Source organism: Rhinoraja longicauda, chromosome 4 (genome assembly GCF_053455715.1).
Source record: "Rhinoraja longicauda isolate Sanriku21f chromosome 4, sRhiLon1.1, whole genome shotgun sequence".
Lineage (NCBI taxonomy): Eukaryota > Metazoa > Chordata > Chondrichthyes > Rajiformes > Arhynchobatidae > Rhinoraja > Rhinoraja longicauda.
In genome coordinates, this window is record NC_135956.1 from 5,093,049 (window position 1) to 5,119,577 (window position 26,529).

The 26,529-nt window shown below is 44.3% G+C and overlaps 1 protein-coding gene across 2 annotated transcripts in view; it reads left to right on the top strand.

The window, feature by feature from the left end:
- Positions 1 to 26,529, top strand: part of csmd3b (CUB and Sushi multiple domains 3b) — a 1,698,079-nt gene that overhangs the window by 1,346,822 nt on the left and 324,728 nt on the right. For both annotated transcript variants that reach the window (XM_078397138.1, XM_078397139.1), the window contains exons 26-27: positions 9,850 to 10,052; positions 22,385 to 22,576. In XM_078397138.1, coding sequence (XP_078253264.1) covers positions 9,850 to 10,052; positions 22,385 to 22,576 — 395 coding nt within the window. The remainder of the gene's footprint in view (positions 1 to 9,849; positions 10,053 to 22,384; positions 22,577 to 26,529) is intronic.

The following is a 26,529-nucleotide window of genomic DNA, read 5'->3' on the forward strand; positions in this document are numbered from 1 at the left end:
CAAATCGTGTGAGTTCACCCGAATGCGAGCATTGGTGTGATCACTGCCGAATCCAGCACCATCCCTTGACGCCACAAGGCATCCGGGCCAAACGCAGACAAATAGAACTAGATCAGGGTGGTATCTTGGTCAACAAGGACGTGACAATGAAGGGTTGTTTCCATTGCTCTATTCACTGTCATTCTGAGACATGCCAGCTGATTTATGCTCGAAAGCCGCTACCTCTTCCAAGGTAATATTTCAACAATCCTATTCATTCGCTACACTAGGAGCCCTAAAGTCATGAGAGGAATAGATCAGGTAGACGCACAGGGTCTCTTACCCAGAGTAGGGGAATTGAGGACCAGAGGACACAGGTTCAAGGTGAAGGGGAAAAGATTTAACAGGAATCTGAGGGGTAACTTTTTCACACAAAGGATGGTGGGTGTATGGAACAAGCTGCCAGAGGAGGTAGTTGAGTCTGGGACTATCCCAATGTTTAAGAAACAGTCAGACAGGTACATGGATAGGACAGGTTTGGATGGATATGGGCCAAACGCAGACAGGTAGGACTAGCGTAGCTGAGATATGTTGGACGATGTGGGCAGGTTGGGCCGAAGGGCCTGTTTCCACACCATATTACTCTATGACTATAAGCCATTTTGAATATTGGTATCCAGAGTCATGTTGGTAGTAGTCTGTGCATACATGGCATTCAGGAAAGTTTAGAGGGTGTCGTTCTGACTTTGCAGTAAAGATCGCTGATTTTGCTTGAGCTTCAATTGATGTTGCAACATTGTCCATCAGAAAGCTACATTACATTTGGTTTCCCAAAATTGCATTTGGAGCTATTTACCAATTCTACATTGGAATGGATGGACTTCAAGCTTTGCATAAACCTATCGCATTATTGGTGGCCAGAGGAAAAGAATCAAAGCCGGTGCTCAATGCCCCTTTAAGCAATACAACATCCCGACCGACACATGGGAATCAGTCAACTGCTAAAACTGAATTACGGGTATTCGGGATTGGATTGAAAACCTTGACGCCATGTATCGGAAGCACAGAGAAACCCCGCGACCACAGCGAAAGGAAGGTGGCAGCTCGCAAACGCTCCACCCGCCTGCCCAGTCAGGCAAGTCCTATCCTAAGTCTATGGTTCCCAGACTGGCCTCGTCAGTCATCTCGGAACACGCAAAACCAGAGTGGAAGCAAGCCATCTTTGATCCCGAGGGACTGCCTAGTGTATATACAACGTGACCAATGCATATATACAATGCCTGTAATTGCAAATTCACCCCATCCACCTGCAGTTCCTCCTGAGATTGTCTTTTCATTCGCATTGCAATATTGAGCAGCACGGTGGCGCAGCGGTAGAGTTGCTGCCTTGCAGCAAATGCAGCGCCGGAGACCCGGGTTCAATCCCGACTACGGGTGCTGTTTGTACGTTCTCCCCATGACCTGCGTGGGTTTTATCCAAGATCTTCGGTTTCCTCCCACGCTCCAAAGACGTGCAGGTTTGTAGGTTAATTGGCTTGGTAAATGTAAAAATTGTCCCTCATGTGGAAAGTGTTAATGTGCAGGGATCGTTGGTCAGCACGGACCCAGTGGGCCAAAGGTCTGTATCTCTAAACTAAATCTAAACCAACAACTAATGTGATAGAAACATCTGAAAATTATGTATAAATTAAATCATGCCTCATTACAAGGAAAATAAATCTAATGTTCCTGTCTGCCTTCCAGGTAGCTTTACCTGTTCTGATTTCCCTTGGCTGTGCTCTCTCTGTGCTTGCCTTGTGGCAGGTGAAATGTAGAGGAGACTGTAGGCCTGAGTCATAGAGTCATAGAGTGATACAGTGTGGAAACAGGCCCTTTAGCCCAACTCACCCACACTGGCCAACAATGTCCCAGCTACCCTAGTCCCACTTGCCTGTGCTTGGTCCATAACCCTCCAAACCTGTCCTATTATGGTCTCCTTGGAGAAGTCCATGAGGAACTTTGAACTCTGGAGGCCCAGTTTCATTCTGCAGCATCTTGGTTGTGGAGTACTAGTTCAGGATGTCTGACTGATGGAGCTCACAATGGAACTGATGGATTGGCAATACTGGGAAGACTGCTGTCTTCCTCAGATAGCAACAGGATTGCTCCTACTTCACAGGGGGAAAGAGATGGCAACCCAACTAATTTGTTACTACTAATTGTTATAACTCTCAACAAGCCATATTACCTATAGAACAGCGGCACGGTGGCGCAGCGGTAGAGTTGCTGCCTTCCAGCGAATGCAGCGCTGGAGACTCAGGTTCGATCCTGACTACGGGCGCCGTCTGTACGGAGTTTGTACGTTCTCCCCGTGACCTGCGTGGGTTTTCTCCGAGATCTTCAGTTTCCTCCCACACTCCAAAGACGTACAGGTATGTAGATTAATTGGCTGGGCAAATGTAAAAATTGTCCCTAGTGTGTGTAGGATAGTGTTAGTGTGCGGGGATCGCTGGGCGGCGCGGACCTGGTGGGCCGAAGGGCCTGTTTCCGCGCTGCATCTCTAAATCTAAAAAAAAAATCTAAATGAAATTGAGGGCAGAAGTCTGAGTTTGCACTGCAACGCTCTCATTAGCTTTGTTTTGTTTAGAGATACAGCTTGAAAACAGTCCTTTCGGCCCGCTGAGTCCAATTAACCAATGATCCCAGCACATTAACACTACCCTACACAATTTTCTTTTCCTTTCATACCAAGCCAATTGACCTACAAACCTTTACATCTTTGGTGTGTGGGAAGAAACCAAACATCTCACAGAAAACCCACGTGGTCATGGGGGAACATACAGACAACATACATCCCGTAGTCAGGATCGAACCCGGGTCTCTGGGGCTGTAAGGCAGTAGCTCTACTGCTCCACTCTTGTGCTGCCCATTGGTAAAGTGGTGATGGAAACTGCCACATCAGTTTGACCAGCCATGGTCAATGCACTTCTTCCACACTGGAAACAATGAGTTCCAAGCTCTGCAAAGCGTTGTGTCGAGGTTGCCCAAGATATTATAGACAATAGGTGCAGGAGGAGGCCATTCGGCCCTTCGAGCCAGCATCGCCATTCAATGTGATCATGGCTGATCATTCTCAATCAGTACCCCGTTCCTGCCTTCTCCCCATACCCCCTGACTCCGCTATCCTTAAGAGCTCTATCCAGCTCTCTCTTGAATGCATTCAGAGAATTGGCCTCCACTGCCTTCTGAGGCAGAGAATTCCACAGATTCACAACTCTCTGACTGAAAATGTTTTTTCTTATCTCAGTTCTAAATGGCCTTATTCTTAAACTGTGGCCACTTGTGTCTATTCACTTGTTGATTACATGTATGTTCACATATATGTGTGTGCATCTGCAAGTGTGCATGACTGTGTGGGTTGAACAAGGCTTTCAAGAAGACTTCTCAAAGAACCAACCATTTATGTGTCACTTGTCCCTTCAAGTTCTTCTTTGACTCCCCTGTTACTTCACACTGCGGCAAGCTAGAACACATTCTACCTTTCCCAGCTAGATTGGGCAGTGACCACTACGATCCAGTGTCTCACCATTTTCAGATCCCATCAATTAAATTTTGGCCATACCCAGTGGTTGTCGTGATGGTTGCAAATGCAAAATCAAATTGCAAATTTTCCTTCCTGGTCCTGACCGTGATACATACGTGAATGGAAATGATTGCTGGAATTGTAGTCAGTACAGGCAGGGAATTCTATGGATTGATAGACACAAAATGCTGGAGTCATTTTGCTGAACTCAGCAGGTCAGGCAGTATCTCGGGAGAGAAGAAATAGGAGTGGAATTCTCTGCCTCAGGAGGACAATTCTCTGAATGCATTCGAGAGAGCTAGAGAGAGCTCTTAAGGATAGCGGAGTCAGGGGGTATGGGGAGAAGGCATGAACGGGGTACTGGTTGAGAATGATCAGCCATGATCACATTGAATGGCAGTGCTGGCTCGAAGGGCCGAATGGCCTCCTCCTGCACCTATTGTCTATTGTCTATTGTGACGTGTCGGGTCGAAACCCTTCTTCAGACTGATGTCGGGGGAGGGGGCGGGACAAAGATAGGATGTAGTCGGAGACAGGAAGACTAGTGGGAGAACTGGGAAGGGGGAGGGGATGGAGAGGAGAAGCAGGGACTATCTGAAGTGGGAGAAGTCAATGTTCAAACCGCTGGGGTGTAAACTGCCCAAGCGAAATATGAGGTGCTGTTCCAACCCTCTCCTTCCTTCTCTCCTGTGATGCTGCCTGACCCGCTGAGTTACTCCAGCATTTTGTGTCTACCCTCGATTTAAACCAGCATCTGCAGTTTTTATTTTCCCTGCAATTCTATGGGCTGGTTGCCTCCACACGCTGCAATGTGTTGACCGGGTCCTGAGTGGACGTGGCACTGCAGAACGGGGGAAGGTGACTTGACACAAGCACAGTATTGCTTTTGAACTTTCAGCCACTCCCCCCCCCCCCCCCCCTCACCTCTCCAACTGGGTGGTACAGTGGCACGGCTGGTCGAACTTCGATCAATCGACCCACAGCTCCCCATAGCGTGTACAATGGACATGCCAGTGCTGTTCAGGTTTATTTTCACCATGTAAGGTAGCGTTTGCAACTCATCTTATCCATTTAATTAATTACTGTTGTATCGCGATCTGCAACAGCTGAGTGGCTAGAGAACGGGACACTTTCCATGGGATTAGTGCAATCTGTGAATGCAGATGCCACAGTTTAATATCTGGCAACGTGTGCAAGCAGTGAGGTGTGGATGGAAGCCTTGCAGCAGTGTGTGAAGATGCAATGGGGCATTCATTGTTTCTGACTGATGCAACCTGCTGGTAGTTGAGTGAGGGGGGGAAGTGTTGGTGGGAATAATGTGTGAGTTGAGCAATACACAAGTTGAATGTGTAGGGGAAAAGAACTGCAGATGCTGGTTAAAACCGAAGGTAGACACAAAATGCTGGAAGACTATACACTCAGCGGGTCAGGCAGCATCTCGGGAGAGAAGGGATGAGTGACGTTTCGGGTCGAGACCATTCTTCAGACTGAGGAAGGGTCTAGACCCATTCCTTCTCTCCCGAGATGCTGCCTGACCCGCTGAGTTACTCCAGCATTTTGTGTCCAGCACAATTTGAATGCCGCATTTGAAGGTGCATTCTGCTCTGGTGTAGCTGTGGATCTGTGTCCTCATCCCTGAAGCGAAGCCCCTGCTAATAATCTCTCTAACCATTTGTCCCACTCTCTTTGATATCTGGAATGCCATATTCCCTCCATCTCTTTCAGGATTTCATGCTCAATATGTGGTTGTTATTAAACTTGTACCCATGCTTAGTTTCCTGGGTCAGCTTCATTCAGAAAATGCTAACATCTGTGGACAAAGTTACTAGAGAGTATTCTTAGGGATAGGATTTACATGCATTTGGATGGATAAGGACTGATTAGGGATAGTCAGCATGGTTTTGTACGTAGGAGGTTGTATCTCGCGTTTGAATTTTTTGAAGATGTGACCAAAAATGTTGAGTGCATATTTGTAAACATGGATTTGACAAGGTTTCACATGATAGGCTTCTCTGGAAGGTTAGAGTGCATCGGATCCAAAGAATGCTAGCTGACCAGATAGAAAATTGGCTTCGAGGAAGGAAGCAGAAGGTGATGGTGGAAAGTTGTTTTTCAGACTGGAGGCTTGTCTCCACAGAGAATTATCTGTGGAATTCTATGCCTCAAAAGGCAGTGGAGGCCAATTCTCTGAATGCATTCAAAAGAGAGCTAGATAGAGCTCTTAAGGATAGCGGAGTCAGGGGTATGGGGAGAAGGCAGGAACGGGGTACTGATTGAGAATGATCAGCTATGATCACATTGAATGGCGGTGCTGGCTCGAAGGGCCGAATGGCCTCCTCCTGCACCTATTGTCTATTGTCTATTGTCTATTGTCTATTGTCTATTGTCTATTGTCTATTGTCTAGTGGTTCAGTGCTGGGCCCACTGCTGATTGTCATTTATATCAATGATTTGGCTGAGAATGTGCAAGGCAGGATTGGCAAGTTTGGAGATGACACTAAAGCAAGTGATATTATTGGTAGCGAAGATGGTTGTCAAAAATTGCAGCGGGATCTTGATCGGTTGGGTGGGTGACCTGAGGCATGGTTAATGGAGTTTAATAAAGGGAACTGCAAGGTATTGCATCTTTATGAAGTCAAACCAGGACAGGGCCCACATAGTGAATGGCTGGGCTCTGGGGAGTACTGTAGAGCTGAGCGATCTAGGATTCCAGGTACATTGCTCCTTGAAAGTAGCATCATTAGTAGAAAGGATGGTCAAGGAGGCTTTAGTACATAGGCCTTCATCAGTCAGTCAAGTCAAGTCAAGTCAATTTTATTTGTATAGCACATTTAAAAACAACCCACGTTGACCAAAGTGCTGTACATCTGATTAGGTTCCAATGGAGAAAAAAAAAAGAAACATACAGTAGCACGCAAACAGTTCACAGCGCCTCCTCAATGAGCCTCAAACGCTAGGGAGTAGAAATAGGTTTTGAGCCTGGACTTAAAGGAGTCGATGGAGGGGGCAGTTCTGATGGGGAGAGGGATGCTGTTCCACAGTCTAGGAGCTGCAACCGTAAAAGCGCGGTCACCCCTGAGCTTAAGCCTAGACCGCGGGATAGTGAGTAGCCCCAAGTCGGCCGACCTGAGGGACCTGGAGTTAGAGAGGGGGGTTAGAAGATTTTTGATGTAGGGGGGGGAGTGTCCATTTAGGGCTTTATACGTGAATAGGAGGAGCTTGAAGTTGATTCTGTACCGTACAGGGAGCCAGTGGAGAGAGGCCAGAATCGGGGTGATGTGGTCCCTTTTACGGGTACCCGTCAGGAGTCTCGCTGTGGCGTTTTGGACCAGTTGCAGGCGGGACAGGGAAGATTGGCTGATCCCAGTGTATAGGGAGTTGCAGTAGTCTAGGCGGGAGGAAATGAAAGCGTGAATGATTTTTTCTGTGTCGTCGAATTGGAGGACAGAGTGTTGAGTATAGAAATTGGAGGTTATGAATGCGGTTGTACAAGACATCAGTGAGGCCAGATTTAAAGTATCGTGTTCACTTTTGGGTCTCCTGTGAAAGAAAAGATGTTGTTAAGCTGGAAAGGGTGCAGAAAAGATTTATGAGGATGTTTCCAGGACTGGAGAGCCTGCGCTATAGGGAGAGGTTGAGCAGGCTAGGTCTTTATTTCTTGGAGTGCAGGATGAGTTGGGGTGACCTTATAGAGGTGTGAAAGATCATGAGACACCCAAAATAGGGGAATCAGAGAACATGGGTTTAAGATGTGGGGGGGAAAGATTTAATGGGAACCTGAGGGGCAATATTTTTACTCGAAGGTTGGTAGGTGTTTGGAACAAGCTGCCTGAGTTTTAGTTTAGTTTAGAGATACAGTGCGGAAACGGGCCCTTTGGCACATGGAGTCTACGCCGCCCAGCGATCCCCGCACATTAACACTATCCTACACACACTAGGTACAATTTACACTTATACCAAGCTAATTAACCAACAAATCTGAACGTCTTTCGAGTGTGGGAGGAAACCGAAGATCTCAGAAAATCCACGCATTCACGGGGAGAACGTACAAACAGCCGTAGTAAGAGGAGGTAGTTGAAGCTGGTACTATCGCAATGTTTAAGTACATGGATAGGATTGTTTTAGAGGGGAATGGGCCATATAAAGGCAGGTGGGACTAGTGTAGATGGGGCAAGTTGGTCTGCGTGGGCAATTTGGGCAGAAGGGCCTGCTTGTGCTGACTAGCTTAATCAGTGTAATCTAGCTTTTACTGGTATTAGTCCCTCATGATGTTGGTCCTCTGCTGTTACATCTAGTTAGTGCTTTCTGGATGGTACAATATGGTGGCATGGTGCTTGCATTTGACTGACTGGATGAAATGAATCATCCAATGATTGTGGCTATTATCGGGGATGTCCGATTTTGCCCCTGTTCATTTGTGCATTGTTACTATTAAATGTTCGGTTGAATGATTTACTTTAGACATATTTAATGTTATGCTTTCTGATATTAAGCTGACAATCAGCTCGTCCTAATTACATACATTATCATCTACGATAAGAATACTTGAGATGATATCTCTGAAGCATTTGAGTTGTAGTTGGTTTTCTGTGTTAAATAAGTGTACTCGGATTTAGCTGGAAAGAGTGGAGGGAAGATTTGCAAAGATTCTGCCAGGACTCGTCGGTCTTGGCTCCACAGAGAGGTTAGGCAGTCTGGGACTTTATTCCTTGGAGTGCAAGACACAAAGGGGTGATCTTAGAGCGGCGTGTAAAATCACGAGGTGAATAAATAGGTGAATGAATGTACGTAGTCTTTTTATATAAGAAAATAACTGCAGATGCTGGTACAAATCGAAGGTATTTATTCACAAAATGCTGGAGTAACTCAGCGGGTCAGCCAGCATCTCGGGAGAGAAGGAATGGGGGACGTTTCGAGTCGAGACCCTTCTTCAGACTGAAGAAGGGTCTCGACCCGAAACGTCGCCCATTCCTTCTCTCCCGAGATGCTGCCTGACCCGCTAAGTTATTCCAGCTTTTTGTGAATAAATACGTAGTCTTTTTCCCAGGGCAGGGTAGGCTTAAAGTGAGTGGGGAAAGATTAAAATCGGAACCTGAGTGGCAATTTATTTTCATACAGAAGGTGGTGTATATATAGAACTGACTGTCAGAGGAAGTATTTGAATTGGGTACAATAACACATTTAAAACTCATTTGGGCGGGTAGAAAAGGTGAAAGGGAATAAGGGCCAAATGTGTGAAAATAGGACGAGTTTAGATTGGCACCTTGGTGGTTATGGACGAGTTAGCATTTTCTTTGGTATAAATTTTAATGTTTTGTGGAAACATGGCATTTAGTCCCATGGTACTTTCGGTAGCTTTTTCAAAAGATTTAATTGTGAGGAAGTTAACAGAAGAATAAACTGGATTGGAAAGATTAGGAAAAAATTGATAACTGTCCTGCTGTTAAGCAGCGATACAGTCTGAAAAGGCTGGACAACAAAGGGGAAATATTGTAATTGGATTTTCATTGATATATTTCCATATATTGGAGGTTATTTAGTGGCACAGGTGTGTCTATTGAGCACAGTCTTTTTTAAGCTCTGAGCTTACATAGAAACATAGAAAATAGGTGCAGGAGTAGGCCATTCGGCCCTTCGAGCCAGCACCGCCATTCAATATGATCGTGGCTGATCACCCAGAATCAGTACCCCGTTCCTGCTTTCTCCCCCTATCCCTCGATTCTGTTAGCCCTCAGAGTTATACCTTAATACAATGAATATTGGAAAATTAAATGAAAATGTTTGATAAATTCAATAGTTTAGGCAGTGACTGCAACACAAACCGAGTTAATACATTCCTGAAAACTTTCCTTGATGTACATGTTACTAAACGCTATCTTTAGCTCGTTTTTATCCCACACGGTGGTTCATATCTTGAGTCACTTTACTATGTTTCATTGCGTTAGTTTGGGACGCTTTGACAGTTCTCATTTGGCTGGAGCTGTGTTCATTTTACTTTCTTCTAAGAGCTTGTTATTGTTCAAAACTGACCAAGACTCTTCTTGATTTGCAAGTGACTGCACTTGACATCACGAGAGCATTTGACTCTGTGTGGCATCGACGGTCCCTAGTAACGCTGAAGTCACCCCAGATCAAGAGGAAAACTGTCCAGACACTGCAGTTTTGCATTGCCAAACCACAAATATCAGATTGTTAACCAGTGGTCTCAGTCGTGATATTTTACATGTTGCAAAATATTTTCAACATTGTGCCAATCTTGTAGATTTAGACTGTCGATTATAACGATCACTTCTCTTCATTTTTTTCAGTCTTCAGTTCATTGCGTTTGACACTGAGGCATCTCATGACATTTTACGTGTGTGGGATGGTCTTCCTGAGAACGAGATGCTTCTGAAAGAAGTTAGCGGATCTCTTTTTCCTGATAATATCCACAGCACCCTCAACATTATCACAATCCAGTTTGATACCGACTTCTTCATCAGTAAATCGGGATTTGCTGTCCAGTTTTCAAGTGAGTATCAGGTTAATTGTTTTTTTCCATGTAAAGTACATCCCCTTTTCAGCATGGGAAGGATGAATGTGTATTTCTTTAGTTTAAATACCTTCTCGGCAGGTTTAATATATGATAATAGACAATAGACAATAGGTGCAGGAGTAGGCCATTCGGCCCTTCGAGCCAGCACCGCCATTCAATGTGATCATGGCTGATCATTCTCAATCAGTACCCCGTTCCTGCCTTCTCCCCATACCCCCTGACTCCGCTATCCTTAAGAGCTCTATCTAGCTCTCCCTTGAATGCATTCAGAGAATTGGCCTCCACTGCCTTCTGAGGCAAAGAATTCCACAGATTTGCAACTCTCTGACTGAAAAAGTTTTTCCTCATCTCAGTTCTAAATGGCCCACCCCTTATTCTTAAACTGTGGCCCCTGGTTCTGGACTCTCCCAACATTGGGAACATGTTTCCTGCCTCTAACGTGTCCAACCCCCAAATAATATTATATGTTTCGCTAAGATCCCCATCTCATCCTTCTAAATTCCAGTGTATACAAGCCTAGTATACTGTTTCTAAGTCCATAACTCCCTGATAGTGACTATAGAAGTAGTTGGAGTGATTAAGAACGCACATGGTTTGTTTGCCTATATTGGTGGGGCATTGCATATAAGAATCGGGAAGTCATGATGCAGCTTTATAGGACTTTGTCTAAGCTGCACTTGGAGTATTGCTTGCAGTTCTGGTCGTTCCATTGTAGGAATAATGTAAAGGCTTTGGAAAGGGTGCAGGGAAGGTTTACTAGAATGATGCCTGGTTTAGGGGATATTAGCAACACAAAGAGGTTGGACAGTCTTGGGCTGTTTTCTCTGGAACTTCGGAAGTTGAGGGGAAACCTGGAATAAGTATATAAAATTGAGGGGCATAAATAGGGCAGGCAGTCAACCATCTTCTCAGGATGGAAATATTAAATGCCGGTGGGCATAGATTTAAGCTAAAGGGGGTAAGGTTTAAAGGAGGTGCAGGGCAAGGTTTTTACAGAGAGTGATGAGTGCCTGAAACGTGCTGCCAGGGATGGTGATGGAGTCAAATATAAGACTTCTTGATAGGCATAAGAATTGAATTGAATACATTTTATTAGCCAAGTGTGTATACATACAAGGAATTTTTCTTGGTGCTTTGCTCACAAGTAACAATATGACATACAGTAAACAATTGAGAATAAAACATTATAATTTAAACAAGTGAAGAATTAAATAAAATACCAGAACAAAAGGAGGCTACAGACTTTTGGTCGTTGAGTAGAGCTACTGCTCGTGGGAAAAAAAGCTGTTTTTATGTCTGGCTTTGGCTGCTTTGACAGTCCGGAGTCGCCTTCCAGAGGGAAGTGCTTCAAAGAGTTTGTGGCCAGGGTGAGAGGGGTCAGAGATGATCTTGCCCGCTCGCTTCCTGGCCCTTGCAGTGTACAGTTCGTCAGTGGGGGGAAGGTTGCAGCCAACAACTTTCTCAGATGATCGAATGATGCGTTGCAGCCTCCGGATGTCGTGCTTGGTGGCTGAGCCAAACCAGACCATGATGGAGAAGGAGAGGACGGACTCAATGATAGCAGTATAAAACTGGACCATCATTGCCTGTGCCAGATTGTGTTTTCTTAGCAGCCGCATATGATATATTCCCTGCATATATAAGGATATGCAGGGAATGGCGGGATGTGGACTATGTGCAGGCAGATAAGAGTTTGCCTTGGCATTATGTTCAGCATAGACATTGTGGGTTGAAGACCATATTCCTGTGCTGTAGTGTTCTATGTTCACGGAAACAGATCCAAAGCAAATATAGAAATATTAATATGTGAAAAGTAACATTTATCTGATATTTAAATTATTATACTATTCTCCTTTAAACAGATGTACGTACTGAAAGTGTAAGTTGCAGTTCTGTTTATTATTATTATTATTGATGCAGTTGGTAACAACAGGAAGTTTGAGTTTCCAATCAAATTCCGAGAAACAAGAACAAGGCAAAAAAATGTAATCAATGTAGGCACTAATAGAACGGTGCTTTGCTGAATCCATATGGCCACCACAACCCTTCTGCATTGGGATCATTCTGCACACTAATCTCTTATGGAGGAATTTGATGAAAGCCTTCTGAAAGTCTGCATGCGTCTACTCATTATATATTTTTTAATCCCAGTAAGTTGGATATGCATGATTTTCCTTTTGTAAATCCATGCTGATTTTGACTGAACCTATTGAAAAACACAACATGCTGGAATAACTCAACGGGTCAGGCAGCATCCCTGAAGAACATCCCTTCAGACTGCTCTATCCTGATGTTCTGATATTTTCCCTGTTTTCCAAATGGATTGTTATCCTGAGAGTGACACATCTACAGTGAATACATGTAATTCACTATTACATCTTTACTAATGAATTCTTGCAGTTCTACCCAGTGCTACAATTCCCTCTTTTCTCATTCCCTCCTTGTTTTAAATTGTTGAATTATTTTGGCTACCCTCCAATCCATAGGATCTGATCCAGAGTTGTTTCTAGAGTGCTTTTAATCACACTGGGTTGCTGGCTGTTATATCCTTCTGCTAACTGTAACATTCCTACATCTCATAATAGCTAAGCGTACTTTTTGATTGGTATGCAAACAAACCTCCTCAAGATGCTCACTGTCTCCATCGCATTCACATAATGACTGCAGTGTCAATTCTTGGAATGTACCTCGGCACTCTTACTGTTGTAAGTAATGACCAGGAAGACTCCCAATAGTTTTATCGATCCCCATATGTGCACGCTACAGAACTAAGGTGCCAACTTTATCCATTTTCAGTCAAGCTGCAGAAATAATTGAAGCCAATGAGGAAAAACCTATGTTCAGGAAATTCTTCGTTTGGATGGTGCTAAAAAATAAAATCATGGGAACAAATGGAATAGAGGATTCCAGAAAATTGAGGTAATCTTAGGAAATTAGAGCTGCAGGTAACAAGGCCAGTACTGTAGAAACAAAAATAGGAAATGCTGGAAATAACAGATCTGGGTACATCTTTGGGAAGAGGAACAGGGATAAGGTTTCAGGATAAGGACACTTGCTTGTTGTATATTCAGACACATCACTAAATGCTCCCTGAATTATGTCCAATGAATCTCAATGCAACATGGCGTGATGTCCACCAAATGGATCCTCTCATGCTTGTGGTACGTGGGCCTGATCAACAAATTGGTTAAATGGTGGCCACGCATGATGGAGATTGCTGCTGGTTTAGTTTAGTTTAGAGATACGGGCCCTTTCGGCCCATCGGGACCGCGCCAACCAGCGATCCCCGCACATTAACACTATCCTACACCCACTAGGAACAATTTTTACATTGACCAAGCCAATTAACCTACAAACCTGCACGTCTTTGGAGTGTGGGAGGAAACCGAAAATCTCGGAGAAAACCCACGCAGGTCACAGGGAGAACGTACAAACTTTATACTGACAGCACCCTCAGTCGGGATGGAACCCGGGTCTCCGGCGCTGCATTTGCTGTAAGGCAGCAACTATACCGCTGCGCCACCATGCTTCTTCCTGATATTTCCTCTCATCACTGTTTCCGCAACTGCCGCAGAAAGAGAAGATCCTTAAAGTCTAATCACCTCCTTTGTGTCCGCACAATTATTCGGCCAACTACATGCTTGCATTCAGCTCCACTTTAGGCATATTAATTGGTGCGCAGAATGCCATTGCATCTGATGTATTTTTGCCAGATTTAACTTTTTTTTCAGAATTTTAGCAGCAAATATTTAAATCGCAAAGAGGAATCCATTTTCTAGGCAATAGTTCTTTAATTACACTTCACGTACCCAAACAGAACAACATATGATATCCAGATAGTTAATTAAATGCAGTTTGTATTTTCTTTTTTTAATCTGTGTTGTAAAATAACAATTCTGAAGAAATTAATTATGCTTTCAAGCACTGTCAACATAAAGGATTGTTATCCTGAGAGTGACTAATCTTAATCATTTACTCTAAGCCTTTTGTCATGCTTGGATGTTTTCATAGTGTCATCATCTGTTTTACAATTAAGCTGTTGGCTATCTTGCACTTTTTAATGTCACCCTGTTCTGTGATCAGTGCCATCGTTCCACTGAAGCATGCATTTCCCCAAGCCCCCACCCAGTCTCCACCACTGACATTGATTTTTGAAACATTAATGCCACATTGCAAACAAGTGTTGCAGCTTTGCCATGCATGGCTTAGTTTAGTTTAGTTTAGTTTAGTTTAGTTTAGTTTAGTTTAGTTTAGTTTAGTTTACTTTAGTTTAGTTTAGTTTAGTTTAGTTTAGTTTAGTTTAGTGGTACAGCACAAGAACAGGTCCTTCGGCCCACCCGGTCCTCACTGACCAGCGACAGTTTAAGAATAAGGGGTAGGCCATTTGGAACTGAGATGAGGAAGAACTTTTTCAGTCAGAGAGTAGTGAATCTGTGGAATTCACTGCCTCGGAAGGCAGTGGAGGCCAATTCTCTGGATGCCTTCAAGAGAGAGCTAGATAGAGCTCTTAAGGATAGCGGAGTCAGGGGGTATGGGGAGAAGGCAGGAACGGGGTACTGATTGAGAATGATCAGCCATGATCACATTGAATGGCGGTGCTGGCTTGAAGGGCCGAATAGCCTCCTCCTGCACCTATTGTCCATTGTCTATCACTGCACATTAACACTATCTTACACACACTAGAGACAATTTACACTTATACCAAGCCAATTAACCTACAAACCTGTACGCCTTAGAAACATAGAAAATAGGTGCAGGAGGAGGCCATTCGGCCCTTCGAGCCAGCACCGCCATTCATTGTGATCACGGCTGATCATCTACAATCAGTAACCCGTGCCTGCCTTCTCCCCATATCCCCTGATTCCGCTAGCCCCTAGAGCTATATCTAACTCTCTTTTAAATTCATCCAGTGAATTGGCTTCCACTGCCTTCTGTGGCAGAGAATTCCACAAATTCACAACTCTCTGGGTGAAAAAGTTTCTTCTCACCTCAGTTTTAAATGGCCTCCCCTTTATTCTTAGACTGTGTCCCCTGGTTCTGGACTCCCCCCAACATTGGGAACACTTTTCCTGCATCTAGCTTGTCTAGTCCTTTCATAATTTTATTTGTCTCTTTATGCGCCTTTCGAGATGTTTATGTAGATTTCAATCCACATTTTATGTAGGCACTTGAAATGTGGACATGATGCTTGTATGGCCAAACCAGGCATCTGAAGGTGGGACTCGACTTGAAACGTTGCCCATTCCTTCTCTCCAGAGATGCTTCCTATCCCGCTGAGTTACTCCAGCATTTTGTGTCTATCTTCCAATTCATACCGTTCTTAATTAAATCTGTTTCCTTCTTCCTCTTTTGGAAGTGTCCTCTGTTGGTTAAAAAGATGACCTAATATGTTCTCTAACTCAAGTGGGAACAACATGTATTTGAGCCCAGAGTCCTGCCCAGTTTCATTCCTATGCACCAGTTGGCAGCAAGAAGTCGACAAATTAAGGTATCATTCAAGGACTAAAGGTTGGCATAGATGACCAGGTGTGAAAATAGGGAGGAGATGAGTCTGTTTCAATGAAGCCCATAGGAGTACACCTTCATCTTATGGTTTCCAAGAAAATCTGAAATTAAATTTCAATCTTGTCAGTCTGGATCTCCTCCAACCCATGGTCTGGCCTTGAGGGGAAAGCCATTGCTGATTTGGCCTGCCCAAAATCCTGACAAATACTTTAACTTGGTCCTAGTGAACATATAGTGGCGGATCCTGATTCTTCAGGCATCGAGCCCATCTGTTCACTGGAGCAAGTAAAGGTCAACAGATGGAGAGAAGGAATTTGGACTGGTGTGGGAGTGAGGAGGCAACAACATTCAATTCAAAAGTGGTTTCATTGCTCTCGCACTCTGTTTCTGTAAAGCAGAAATTGATGTTAAAATTTAGATTACTGTAGAGAGGAGTTTTGTAAGTTTGCTCTCATTTGTGAACACCGAGCCTGCTTTGTCCAGGTTTTCATAGGCCCAAAGATTTGTCACAAATAACATTTGTCTCAAAAACTACCATCTGTTTTCAAGACTGAGCTATTTGTCATTAGGTGTTTGCAGTTGCTGTAGGCAAATTGTGCTGTTAATTACACTTTAAATATATGAATGAATGAATGAATGAATGAATGAATGAATGAATGAATGAATGAATGAATAAGTTTATTGGCCAAGTATGCAGATATAAGGAATGTGCCTTGGTGCATATACTGTTGTAGAGTTGTTTGGGTCGCCTAAAGTTGTCTCTGTAAATTACAGGCTATTTCTCAGTATCAGAGTTACCCTAAATAAATCATTAGCAGAGATACATTAGAGGTACCAAGTACTGTGGGACTTTTTATCAGGCATAATTTGGGTATGTCGATTAGTTTTAGTTTAGAGATACAGTGTGGGAACAGGTCCTTCAGCTCAACGAGTCTGCACTGACAAGTGATCCCTGTACATTAACACTATCCTACACACAATGTTTACATTTATTCGAAACCAATTAAACTGTAAGTAACCTGTATGTCTATTCTGTGCAATCCTCAGAAGGCAGTGGAGGCCAAATCTCTGAATGCATTCAAGAGAGAGCTAGATAGAGCTCTTAAGGATAGCGGAGTCAGGGGGTATGGGGAGAAGGCAGGAACGGGGTACTGATTGAGAATGATCAGCCATGATCACATTGAATGGTGCTGCTGGCTCGAAGGGCCGAATGGCCTCCTCCTGCACCAATTGACTATTGTCTATTGTCTTTGGAGTGTGGGAGGAAACCAAAGTTCTTGGAGAAATCCCACGCAGGTCACGGAGAGAACGTAACTCCATACATACAGCCCCAGTAGCCAGGATCGAACCTGGGTCTCGGGCGCTGTAAATGCTCCAAGGCAGCAACTCTACCACTGTGCCACGTATAACATGATTTTTTTTTAAAACGGCAATAAAAATTATGTAAGACAATATCTTGCCATTCCCTGTGGAAAATTGGCATTGGCAGACATTTATAAGTGAACAAAACTGTCTTTTCGTAAAGTGAACTACCTGAAGTAGTTTAAAACTGCTGACAGTAATTCTCATGTAGCTGCAGCAGCCATTTAAGAAGGAACTGTGTCATCTGGGGAAAAAATACAGTAACACTGACCTGTAAAAGTAGGATCTCTTTCCCCATCCTCCATATTCAGAAATGCTGTCCTTGAAGTATGACTTTGAGAATAAGTATGGTTGCTTGTTTTGAGGCTCAGCAGTGACCAAGATTTCAACTGCAGTTAGAGAATGTGAGATATCAAGTAAATTAGAGGACAACAGGATAAAGGAAAAATGAAAAGATTGTCTAGTAGTTTTCAATACAAAGTAATTGTTCCAAGAACACCACCAACAAATGTTTCCTCAAAGCCTGGTCTTTAAATTACATAGTATTTTACTGCATTACCCTCATGTTGTTGCCCAAAGATCTATTGTTCTTAGCCTTGAAGATCCATAGCCTTCTGGGCTAGGGAATGTCATAACTCAGAGTGAAAGATATTTTCTTCATATCAGATCTGGTGCCCAAAATTAGACAATGGATCAATCCAAGAGTTAAGAGTGTTTTATTGTCATATCTCCCAAACAGAACAATGAAATTCTTACTTGTAATAGCACAAAATAATTTGTATACACAATCCTCTGTAAACAACGAAAAGTTGAGTATATACAACCATATATATAGGGAGACACAAAATGCTGGAGTAACTCAGCGGGATCGGCAATATCTCTGGAGAGAAGGAATGGGTGACATTTTGGGTCGAGACCCTTCTTCACACTGATGTTACTCTGTATATGATATCATATGATGTATATGATGTCAGTGTATGATAAATATGGTATATATATATATATATATGTGTGTGTATATATAATATATACATACATCAAACAATAATAGTGCAAAATAATGGCTGTACATTCTCCAGATCTCAGAATCTACTGTGTCAAGCATGCTTATGAACTTTCATTGTTTAGGTGAAATCAATTCTCATTCTTCCAAACACTGAAGAATAAAGATGCATCAAACTCGGGTTACGTACAACTTTATACAATACTGCAATTACAATGTTGAATCCCACGGTAGACACAAAGTGCTGGAGTAACTCAGCGGTTCAGGCAGCATCTCTGGAGAGAAGGAATGGGTGACGTTTCGGGTTGAGTCCCTTCTTCAGATTGAATCCCACTGTATTCTGGGAAGAATTTGAAATCTCTTCTTGTGATTTTGTGATGTTGAGATAGGATTTGGATGTTAGAGCAGTTTCAATTTTTACATTTTAGAGACATAGAAACATAGAAAATAGGTGCAGGAGGAGGCCATTTGGTCCTTCGAGCCAGCACCGCCATTCATTGTGATCATGACTGATCATCCACAATCACTAACCCGTACCTGCCTTCTCCCCATATCCCTTGATTCCACTAGCCCCGAGAGCTCTATCTAACTATCTCTTAAATCCATCCAGTGATTTGGCCTCCACTGCCCTCTGTGGCAGAGAATTCCACAAATTCACAACTCTCTGGGTGAAAAAGTTCCTTCTCACCTCAGTTTTAAATGGGAACATTGGGAACATTTTTCCTGCATCTAGCTTGTCCAATCCCTTTATAATTTTGTACGTTTCTATAAGATCCCCTCTCATCCTTCTAAACTCCAGCGAATACCAGCCTAGTCTTTCCAATCTTTCCTCGTATGACAGTCCCACCATCCCAGGGATCAATCTCGTGAACCTACGCTGTTTCTTTTCATATGTTTTTCACTGTTGGTGTTTAAAATAATTATTCTCTTAAGGATAGCGGAGTCAGGGGGTATGGGGAGAAGGCAGGAACGGGGTACTGATTGAGAATGATCAGCCATGATCACATTGAATGGTGTTGCTGGCTCGAAGGGCCGAATGGCCTACTCCTGCGTCTATTGTCTATTGGCTATTATCTAGACAACATTGCTCTGCAGCTTTTCACAGACATTGCCATGGAGGAGAGGGGGAAAAGGGCTGTAGAAACTAAAAACACACTTATTTTGTAATTTCTTCAGATCTGATGCAGGTTATTAACGTGAAACTTTGACCCTGTTTCTCTACACGGCCGCTGCCTGGTTAGCATTTTCTATTCCGGCTAAAGATTTGATTCAGTTGTTCCGGAGTTGAAGACCATTAGTCACGTGGATAGACGATAATTGTTCTTTTTAAGAGCAGGGAAATACTTGACATAAGTTCAGACCATCTTATATCTAGACTGAGATGTTGCGGCACGGTGGCAGCGGTAGAGTTGCTGCCTTACAGCGCTTACATCATCAGCGATCCGGGTTCGATCCTGACTACGGGTGCCATCTGTACAGAGTTTGTACGTTCTCCCCCGAACCGCGTGGGTTTTCTCTGATATCTTCGGTTTCATCCCACACTCCAAAGATGTGCAGGTTTATAGGTTGATTGGCTTGGTACAAATGTAAATTGTCCCTAGTGTGTGTCGGATAGTGTTAATGCAGGGATCGCTGGTCGGTGCGGTCTTGGTGGGCCGAAGGGCCTGTTTCCGTGCTATATCTCTAAATTTAAAAAAATAAAAAGCTAAAGTAAATTGTTTTAATTAATGTATTTGTTTGAAAATCAGGCTATGTAAATTAAGTGATTGTCAAAAATAACGAAGTTTGTGTTATTAAATTGAGTGATGACATTAAATACCATGTAGCTCAAAATAGGATTAATTGCTGCAAGTATAAATTACAAGGAAATCTTCCACCCATTTGTGTGCTGTATTCAGTCTGAAGAAGGGTCTCGACCCGAAACGTCACCCATTCCTTCTCTCCTGAGATGCTGCCTGACCTGCTGAGTTACTCCAACATTTTGTGAAATAAATGTGTGCTGTATTCGTATCATTTACCAAATTCTGGCCATTCAAAACGTCAACATGCATTGCAGCTAAAGTAGTTGAGAAATGTCTGCAGTTTATTTTTAAATTTTGGGATCTGGGTATCACTGACAAGAACAAAGGTAGACAAAAAATGCTGGAGTACTTCAGCGGGCCAGGTAGCATCGCTGGAGAAAAGGAATGGGTCAGGTTTTGGGTCGAGACCCTTCTTCAGTCTGAAGAAGGGTCTCGACCCGAAACGTCACCCATTCCTTCTCTCCAGAGATGCGGCCTATCCTGCTGAGTTACTCCAGCTTTTTGTGTCTACCTTCGATTTATACCAGCATCTGCAGTTTTTTTTCACCAACAAGAACAAAGTGCCTTGAGAAAATGGTAGTGAGCTACCTTCTTGAATTGCTGCAGCTCTTTTGGTCAGCTCGCATTAGTACTCTCATAGAGCAATTATTAGAGTTTGAACAGTTAGACACATTAGAAACATAGAAAATAGGTGCAGGTGGAGGCTATTTGGCCCTTCGAGCCAGCACCGCCATTCACTGTGATCATGGCTGATCATCCACAATCAGTAACCCGTGCCTGCCTTCTCCCCATACCCCTTGATTCCACTAGCCCCTGGAGCTCTATCTGACAAAACATTTCCAAGTCAGGATTAAGAATGTGTGGGTGGTGGTGATTTCTTGCACCCACTGCATGTCTTTCTTGGTGAGTGAGGCTATGGGTTTGAGGGGTTCATATCGTTGCCAGAGCAAGCAAATCCACATCTTTTGCAGATGATTCCCATTTGTAGCCATTGGATACTGCCGATTTGGGGATTTTTTTTGTAGTTGTCCTGGATGGAGTGCCAATGAATCAGGCTGCAATTTTGATATTCAGTGTCTTATTTTGTGACATAATGCTGAGGCTCTATGAGGTGCTAGTTAGGCCGCATTTGGAGTATTGTGAGCAATTTTGCGGAACCATATCTGAGGAAGGATATGGAGAGGGTCCAGAGGAGGTTTACGAGAATGATCCCAGGAATGAGTGGGTTAAGATGATAACTGGGCCTGTACTCGCTGGAGTTTAGAAGAATGAAGGGGGACCTCATTGAAACTTACCGAATAGTGAAAGGCTTGGATAGAGTGGATGTGGAGAGGATGTTTCCACTAGTGGGAGAGTCTAGGACGAGAGGTCAAAGCCTCAGAATTAATGTTTCTTTTGGGAAGGAGATGAGAAGGAATTTCTTTAGTCGGAAGGGTGGTGAATCTGTGGAATTCTTTGCCACAGAAGGCTATGGAGGCCAAGTCAATGGATATTTTTAAAGCAGATACCGATAGATTCTTGATTAGTATAGGTGTCGGGGGTTATGGGGAGAAGGCAGGAGAATGGGGTTAGGAGGAAGCGTTAGATCAGCCATGATTGAATGGTGGAGTAGATTTGATGGGCCAAATGGACTAATTCTGCTCCTATTACTTTTGACCTTATGACCTTATGTAATCACGTGCTATTTATGAAAGTTACTTAAAGGTAACTTTAATTCTCGTGCTTCTGTGATAAGGCTCATTTTACCAATTAATCATGTCATTGTCTCATCCTCACTTTAGCAACAATTTTCACGTCATCTCCAAAATTAGGTATCGTGCCTCCTACATTTCTAGCCAAATCATGAATGTACATGACAAGCAATAGGGCTCCTGATCCCGATTCCACAACTATTCACAAGCTTCCAACACTAAACCAACCCTATAACATCACCCTCAGTTTTCTATTACTAAATCAATGTTGGATCTAATTTGTCAAGTTGCCTAGAATCAAATGGGCTTTAATCTTTTACAATAGACAATAGACAATAGGTGCAGGAGTAGGCCATTCGGTCTTTCGAGCCAGCACCGCCATTCAATGTGATCATGGCTGATCACTCTCAATCAGTACCCCGTTCCTGCCTTCTCCCCATACCCCCTGACTCCGCTATCCTTAAAAGCTCTGTCTAGCTCTCTCTTGAATGCATTCAGAGAACTGGCCTCCACTGCCTTCTGAGGCAGAGAATTCCACAGATTCACAACTCTCTGACTGAAAAAGTTTTTCCTCATCTCCGTTCTAAATGGCCTAGTTTCCCTTGTGGGACCTTGTCAAAGGCCTTATTAAAGTTCATGGACTCAAAATTAACCGCACTGACCTCATCAGCCAGATTGGTCAGACAGATCTCCCCCTAACAAAGGCCAGGTGACTGCCTCTGATTAATTCCTGCCTTTCCAAGCACGGACTAATCCTGGATCTCTTATTCCCCCACCAAGAACTTCCCTACGACTGACGTTATTACTCAGTTTCTCCCCGCCAGAACTTCCCTACAACTGAGCATAGTTTATCAGTTTATCCTTGTCCAATTTGTTTTTTTAAATATGTGCAACAAATAATGTACCACTATAACTGGTTATATTTCCCTTTTTCTAAACCCCTAGGCTCTGTGGCGACCGCTTGCCGTGATCCTGGTGTACCTATGAACGGGAGCCGGAACGGAGATGGCAGGGATCCAGGAGAGACTGTCATCTTCCAGTGTGAACCTGGCTATGAGCTTCAGGGTGAAGAAAAAATTACCTGCATTCAAGTGGATAACCGATACTACTGGCAACCCAGCCCTCCTGTATGCATTGGTATGCCATTTACAATTCAGTTCTCTTTTATATCAATGGCTGGGTGGCAGTGTGACCTGCAATGGGGATGCTATCAGGCTGCAGTGTGACTTGGATAGGTTGGATGAGTTGGCACATGCAGTATAATATTGATAAATGTGAGCTTATCCACTTTGGTGGTAAGAACAGGAAGACAATAGACAATAGGTGCAGGAGGAGGCCATTCGGCCCTTCGAGCCAGCACCGCCATTCAATGTGATCATGGCTGATCATTCTCAATCAGTACCCCGTTCCTGCCTTCTCCCCATACCCCCTGACTCTGATATCCTTAAGAGCTCTATCTCACTCAGATCTGAGCTCTATCTAGCTCAGACTATCTAGCTCTAGCTCAGAAGGCAGATTATTATCTGAATGATGTCAGATTAGGAAAAAGGGGAGGTGCAACGAGACCTGTGTGTGCTTGTACATCAGTCACTGAAAGTAAGCATGCAGGTACGGCAGGCAGTGAAGAAAGCTAATGGCATGTTAGCCTTCACTGTGTGAGGATTTGAGTATCGGAGCAAGGATGTCCTTCTGCAGTTGTACAGGGCCCTGGTGAGACCGCACCTGGAGCATTGTGTGCAATTTGTTCTCCTAATTTGAGGAAGGACATTATTGCTATTGAGGGAGTGCAGCGTAGGTTCACCAGGTTAATTCCCGGGATGGCGGGACTGACATATGATGAAAGAATGGGTCGACTAGGCGTGTATTCACTGGAATTTGGAAGGATGAGAGGGGATCTTATAGAAACATAGAAGAATTGGACAAGCTATGTGTAGGAAAAAATGTTCCTGATGTTGGGGGAGTCCACAACCAGGGGTCACAGTTTAAGAATAAGGGGTAGGCCATTTCGGACTGAGATGAGAAAACATTTTTTCACCAAGAGAGTTGTGAATCTGGAATTCTCTGCCACAGAAGGCAGTGGAGGCTGATTCACTGGATGTTTTCAAGAGAGAGTTAGATTTAACTCTTAGGGCTAAAGGAATCAAGGCATATGGGGAAAAGGCAGGAACGGAGTACTGATTTTGGATGATCAGGCATGTTCATATTGAATGGCGGTGCAGGCTCGAAGGTCCAAATGGCCTATGCCTGCACCTATTTTTCTATGTTTCTAGAATACAATACAATACAATACAATACAATATATCTTTATTGTCATTGTACCCAGGGGTACAACGAGATTGGGAATGCGCCTCCCATACGATGCAATAATTTAAGTAATTTAGACAGCAGCAACCCAACGAAATGAAACAGTTGTAACAGTTTTGGACAGGGTAAAGTGCAAGTTGATCTATGCGTTGTGGCCATCCGGCTCAGCAGGACCGGTTCGTAGCAGCTATGGCCCTGGGGATGAAGCTGTTCCTGAGTCTGGAGGTGCGGGCGTAGAAGGCCTTGTATCGTCTGCCCGATGGAAGGAGTTCGAACAGACTGTTGCAGGGGTGTGAAGAGTCTTTGTGGATGCTGGTGGCTTTTCTGAGGCATCGTGTGTTATAGATGCCCTCCAAGTCTGGTAGCTGTGTTCCGATGGCCCTCTGAGCTCTATGGACTACCCGCTGTAGAGCTTTCCTTTCTGCCTCCGTGCAGCTGAGGTACCACACAGGGATGCCATGCGTTAGGATGCTCTCTATGGTGCAGCGGTAGAAGGTCGTCAGCAGCTGTTGGGATAGACCAGACTTCTTCAGTGTTCTTAAGTAGAACAGTCTTTGTTGTGCTTTCTTGTCCAGCGCAGCAGTGTTATTGGACCATGTTAGGTCCTCCGAAATGTGAGTGCCCAGAAACTTGAAGCTGGACACTCTCCACACTGTCCCCGTTGATAGAGATCGGGGCATATTCCCCGTTATGTGACCTACGGAAGTTGATGATCAGCTCCTTGGTCTTGGTGGTATTTAGGGACAGGTTGTTATCCGAGCACCAGTCCGTCAGGTTCTGCACCTCCGCTCTATAGTTTGTTTCATCCCCGTTGGTGATAAGCCCGATCACCGTTGTGTCATCTGCAAACTTGACAATGGTGATGGTGTCGAATGCAGGAACACAGTCGTGTGTGAAGAGGGAGTAGAGCATGGGGCTCAGAACACAGCCCTGTAGTGTGCCGGTACTCAGGGTGATAGTGGAGGACAGGTGCGGGCCCATTCTCACTGCCTGCGGTCGTTCCAGCAGGAAGTCCAGGATCCAGTCACATAATGACGAGCTGAGGCCTAGCTGGTGGAGTTTGGTGATGAGCTTGGTGGGGATGACCGTGTTGAAGGCGGAGCTATAGTCTATGAATAGCATCCTCACATACGTGCCCTGTCTCTCTAGGTGAGTCAGGACAGTGTGAAGAGCCAGAGAGATGGCGTCCTCTGTGGATCTATTTGCCCTGTATGCAAATTGATGTGGGTCCAGTGAGTCAGGGATGCTGGATTTGATGTGTGAGAGGACCAGCTGTCATAAATAAACCTTTGCTGTGACTTCTTATCGAGTCCACATTACAAGATTAGATATTGTCCAGCCAGAGCTGAACACACTTCTCGGCATCTTCATTGTAGGTGACGAGATTGGCAACTGTGCATTGGTTTTCCAGTTGAGGGCATTTCAGCAGGTGTTCCATCGCTTGTGGTTCAATACCACATCCGCTGGTGACATCGTTGGAGTTATATCTCCACTTGTTTAGGAGACACCTTGGCTCTGCCAACACCAATTCCCAATCGATTGAGGCATTTCCATCCGCCCCAACTTGCGTCTGCACCAGGAGGGCGTTGCTCACTTGCCGTTAGTCCCATGGCAGTTGAGGGAGGGAGAGTGCATATTCCATCACCCCGTATGGAGACTCGTGCTTCACTTGTTGTAATGCCAGCCTCAAGAGGAGTCGCACAGTTAAGAAAACTTTTCCTCGACTTTAGGCGGCTCGGAAATGGTGTCTGGCCGAACATTATAGACAATAGGTGCAGGAGAATCATCTACACATTGCCAGACACTTTCATTCTCCTTCCATTCCTACACAGACCTTTCTGTCCTAGGTCTCCTCCATTGTCAGAGTGAGGCTAAATGCAAATTGGAGGAACAACATCTCATATTTTGCTTGGGCAGCTTACAGCCCAGTGGTATGAATATTGATTTCTCTAACTTCAGGTAGCCCCAGCATTCCCTCTCTCTCTATCCCTCCCCCACCCAAGTTGCACCAGCTTCTCGTTTTCACCCTACAAACAGCTGACGATAGCCTGCTTCCTTTATCAATGTTACTTTTTCCATATCTTTCATTCATTGTTCTTTATCTCTCTGCATCACCGTCTACATCTCTTGTTTCCCTTGTCCCTCACCAGTCTGAAGAAGGGTCTCGACCCGAAATGTCACCCATTCCTTCACTCCAGAGGTGCTGCCTGTCACGTTGAGTTATATAGAAAACAATAGACAATAGATGCAGGAGGAGGCCATTCGGCCCTTCGAGCCAGCACCGCCATTCAATGTGATCATGGCTGATCATTCTCAATCAGTACCCCGTTCCTGCCTTCTCCCCATACCCCCTGACTCCGTTATCCTTAAGGGCTCTATCTAGCTCTCTCTTGAATGCATTCAGAGAATTGGCCTCCACTGCCTTCTGAGGATGTGGTTCATCTGTTGTCTGCCGCTGGTGCTCCTTCATGCTGGCTCCTGCTCTTCTGATGTCTGGCAGGGCTATGCCTGCCTGGAGGTAGAGGCTTTCAGTGCTTGTTGGCTTGAGACAACCTGTGACAAGTCTGCGGGAAGCATTGAGGGCTGGGTCCAGCTTCTTGGCATGGGTGGATTTATCCCATACTGGGCATGCATACTAGAATAGCAGAGGGCGAAGGCAGTAGGGTCTGTGGGCTGGCAGCCCATCTTGTGTTGGTGAGTTTACTAACAACATTGTTGCGTATGCTCACTTTCGCCTTTGTCTTCTCAAAATGGGTCTTGAAGATAAGACATCAGTCAAGGGTTAC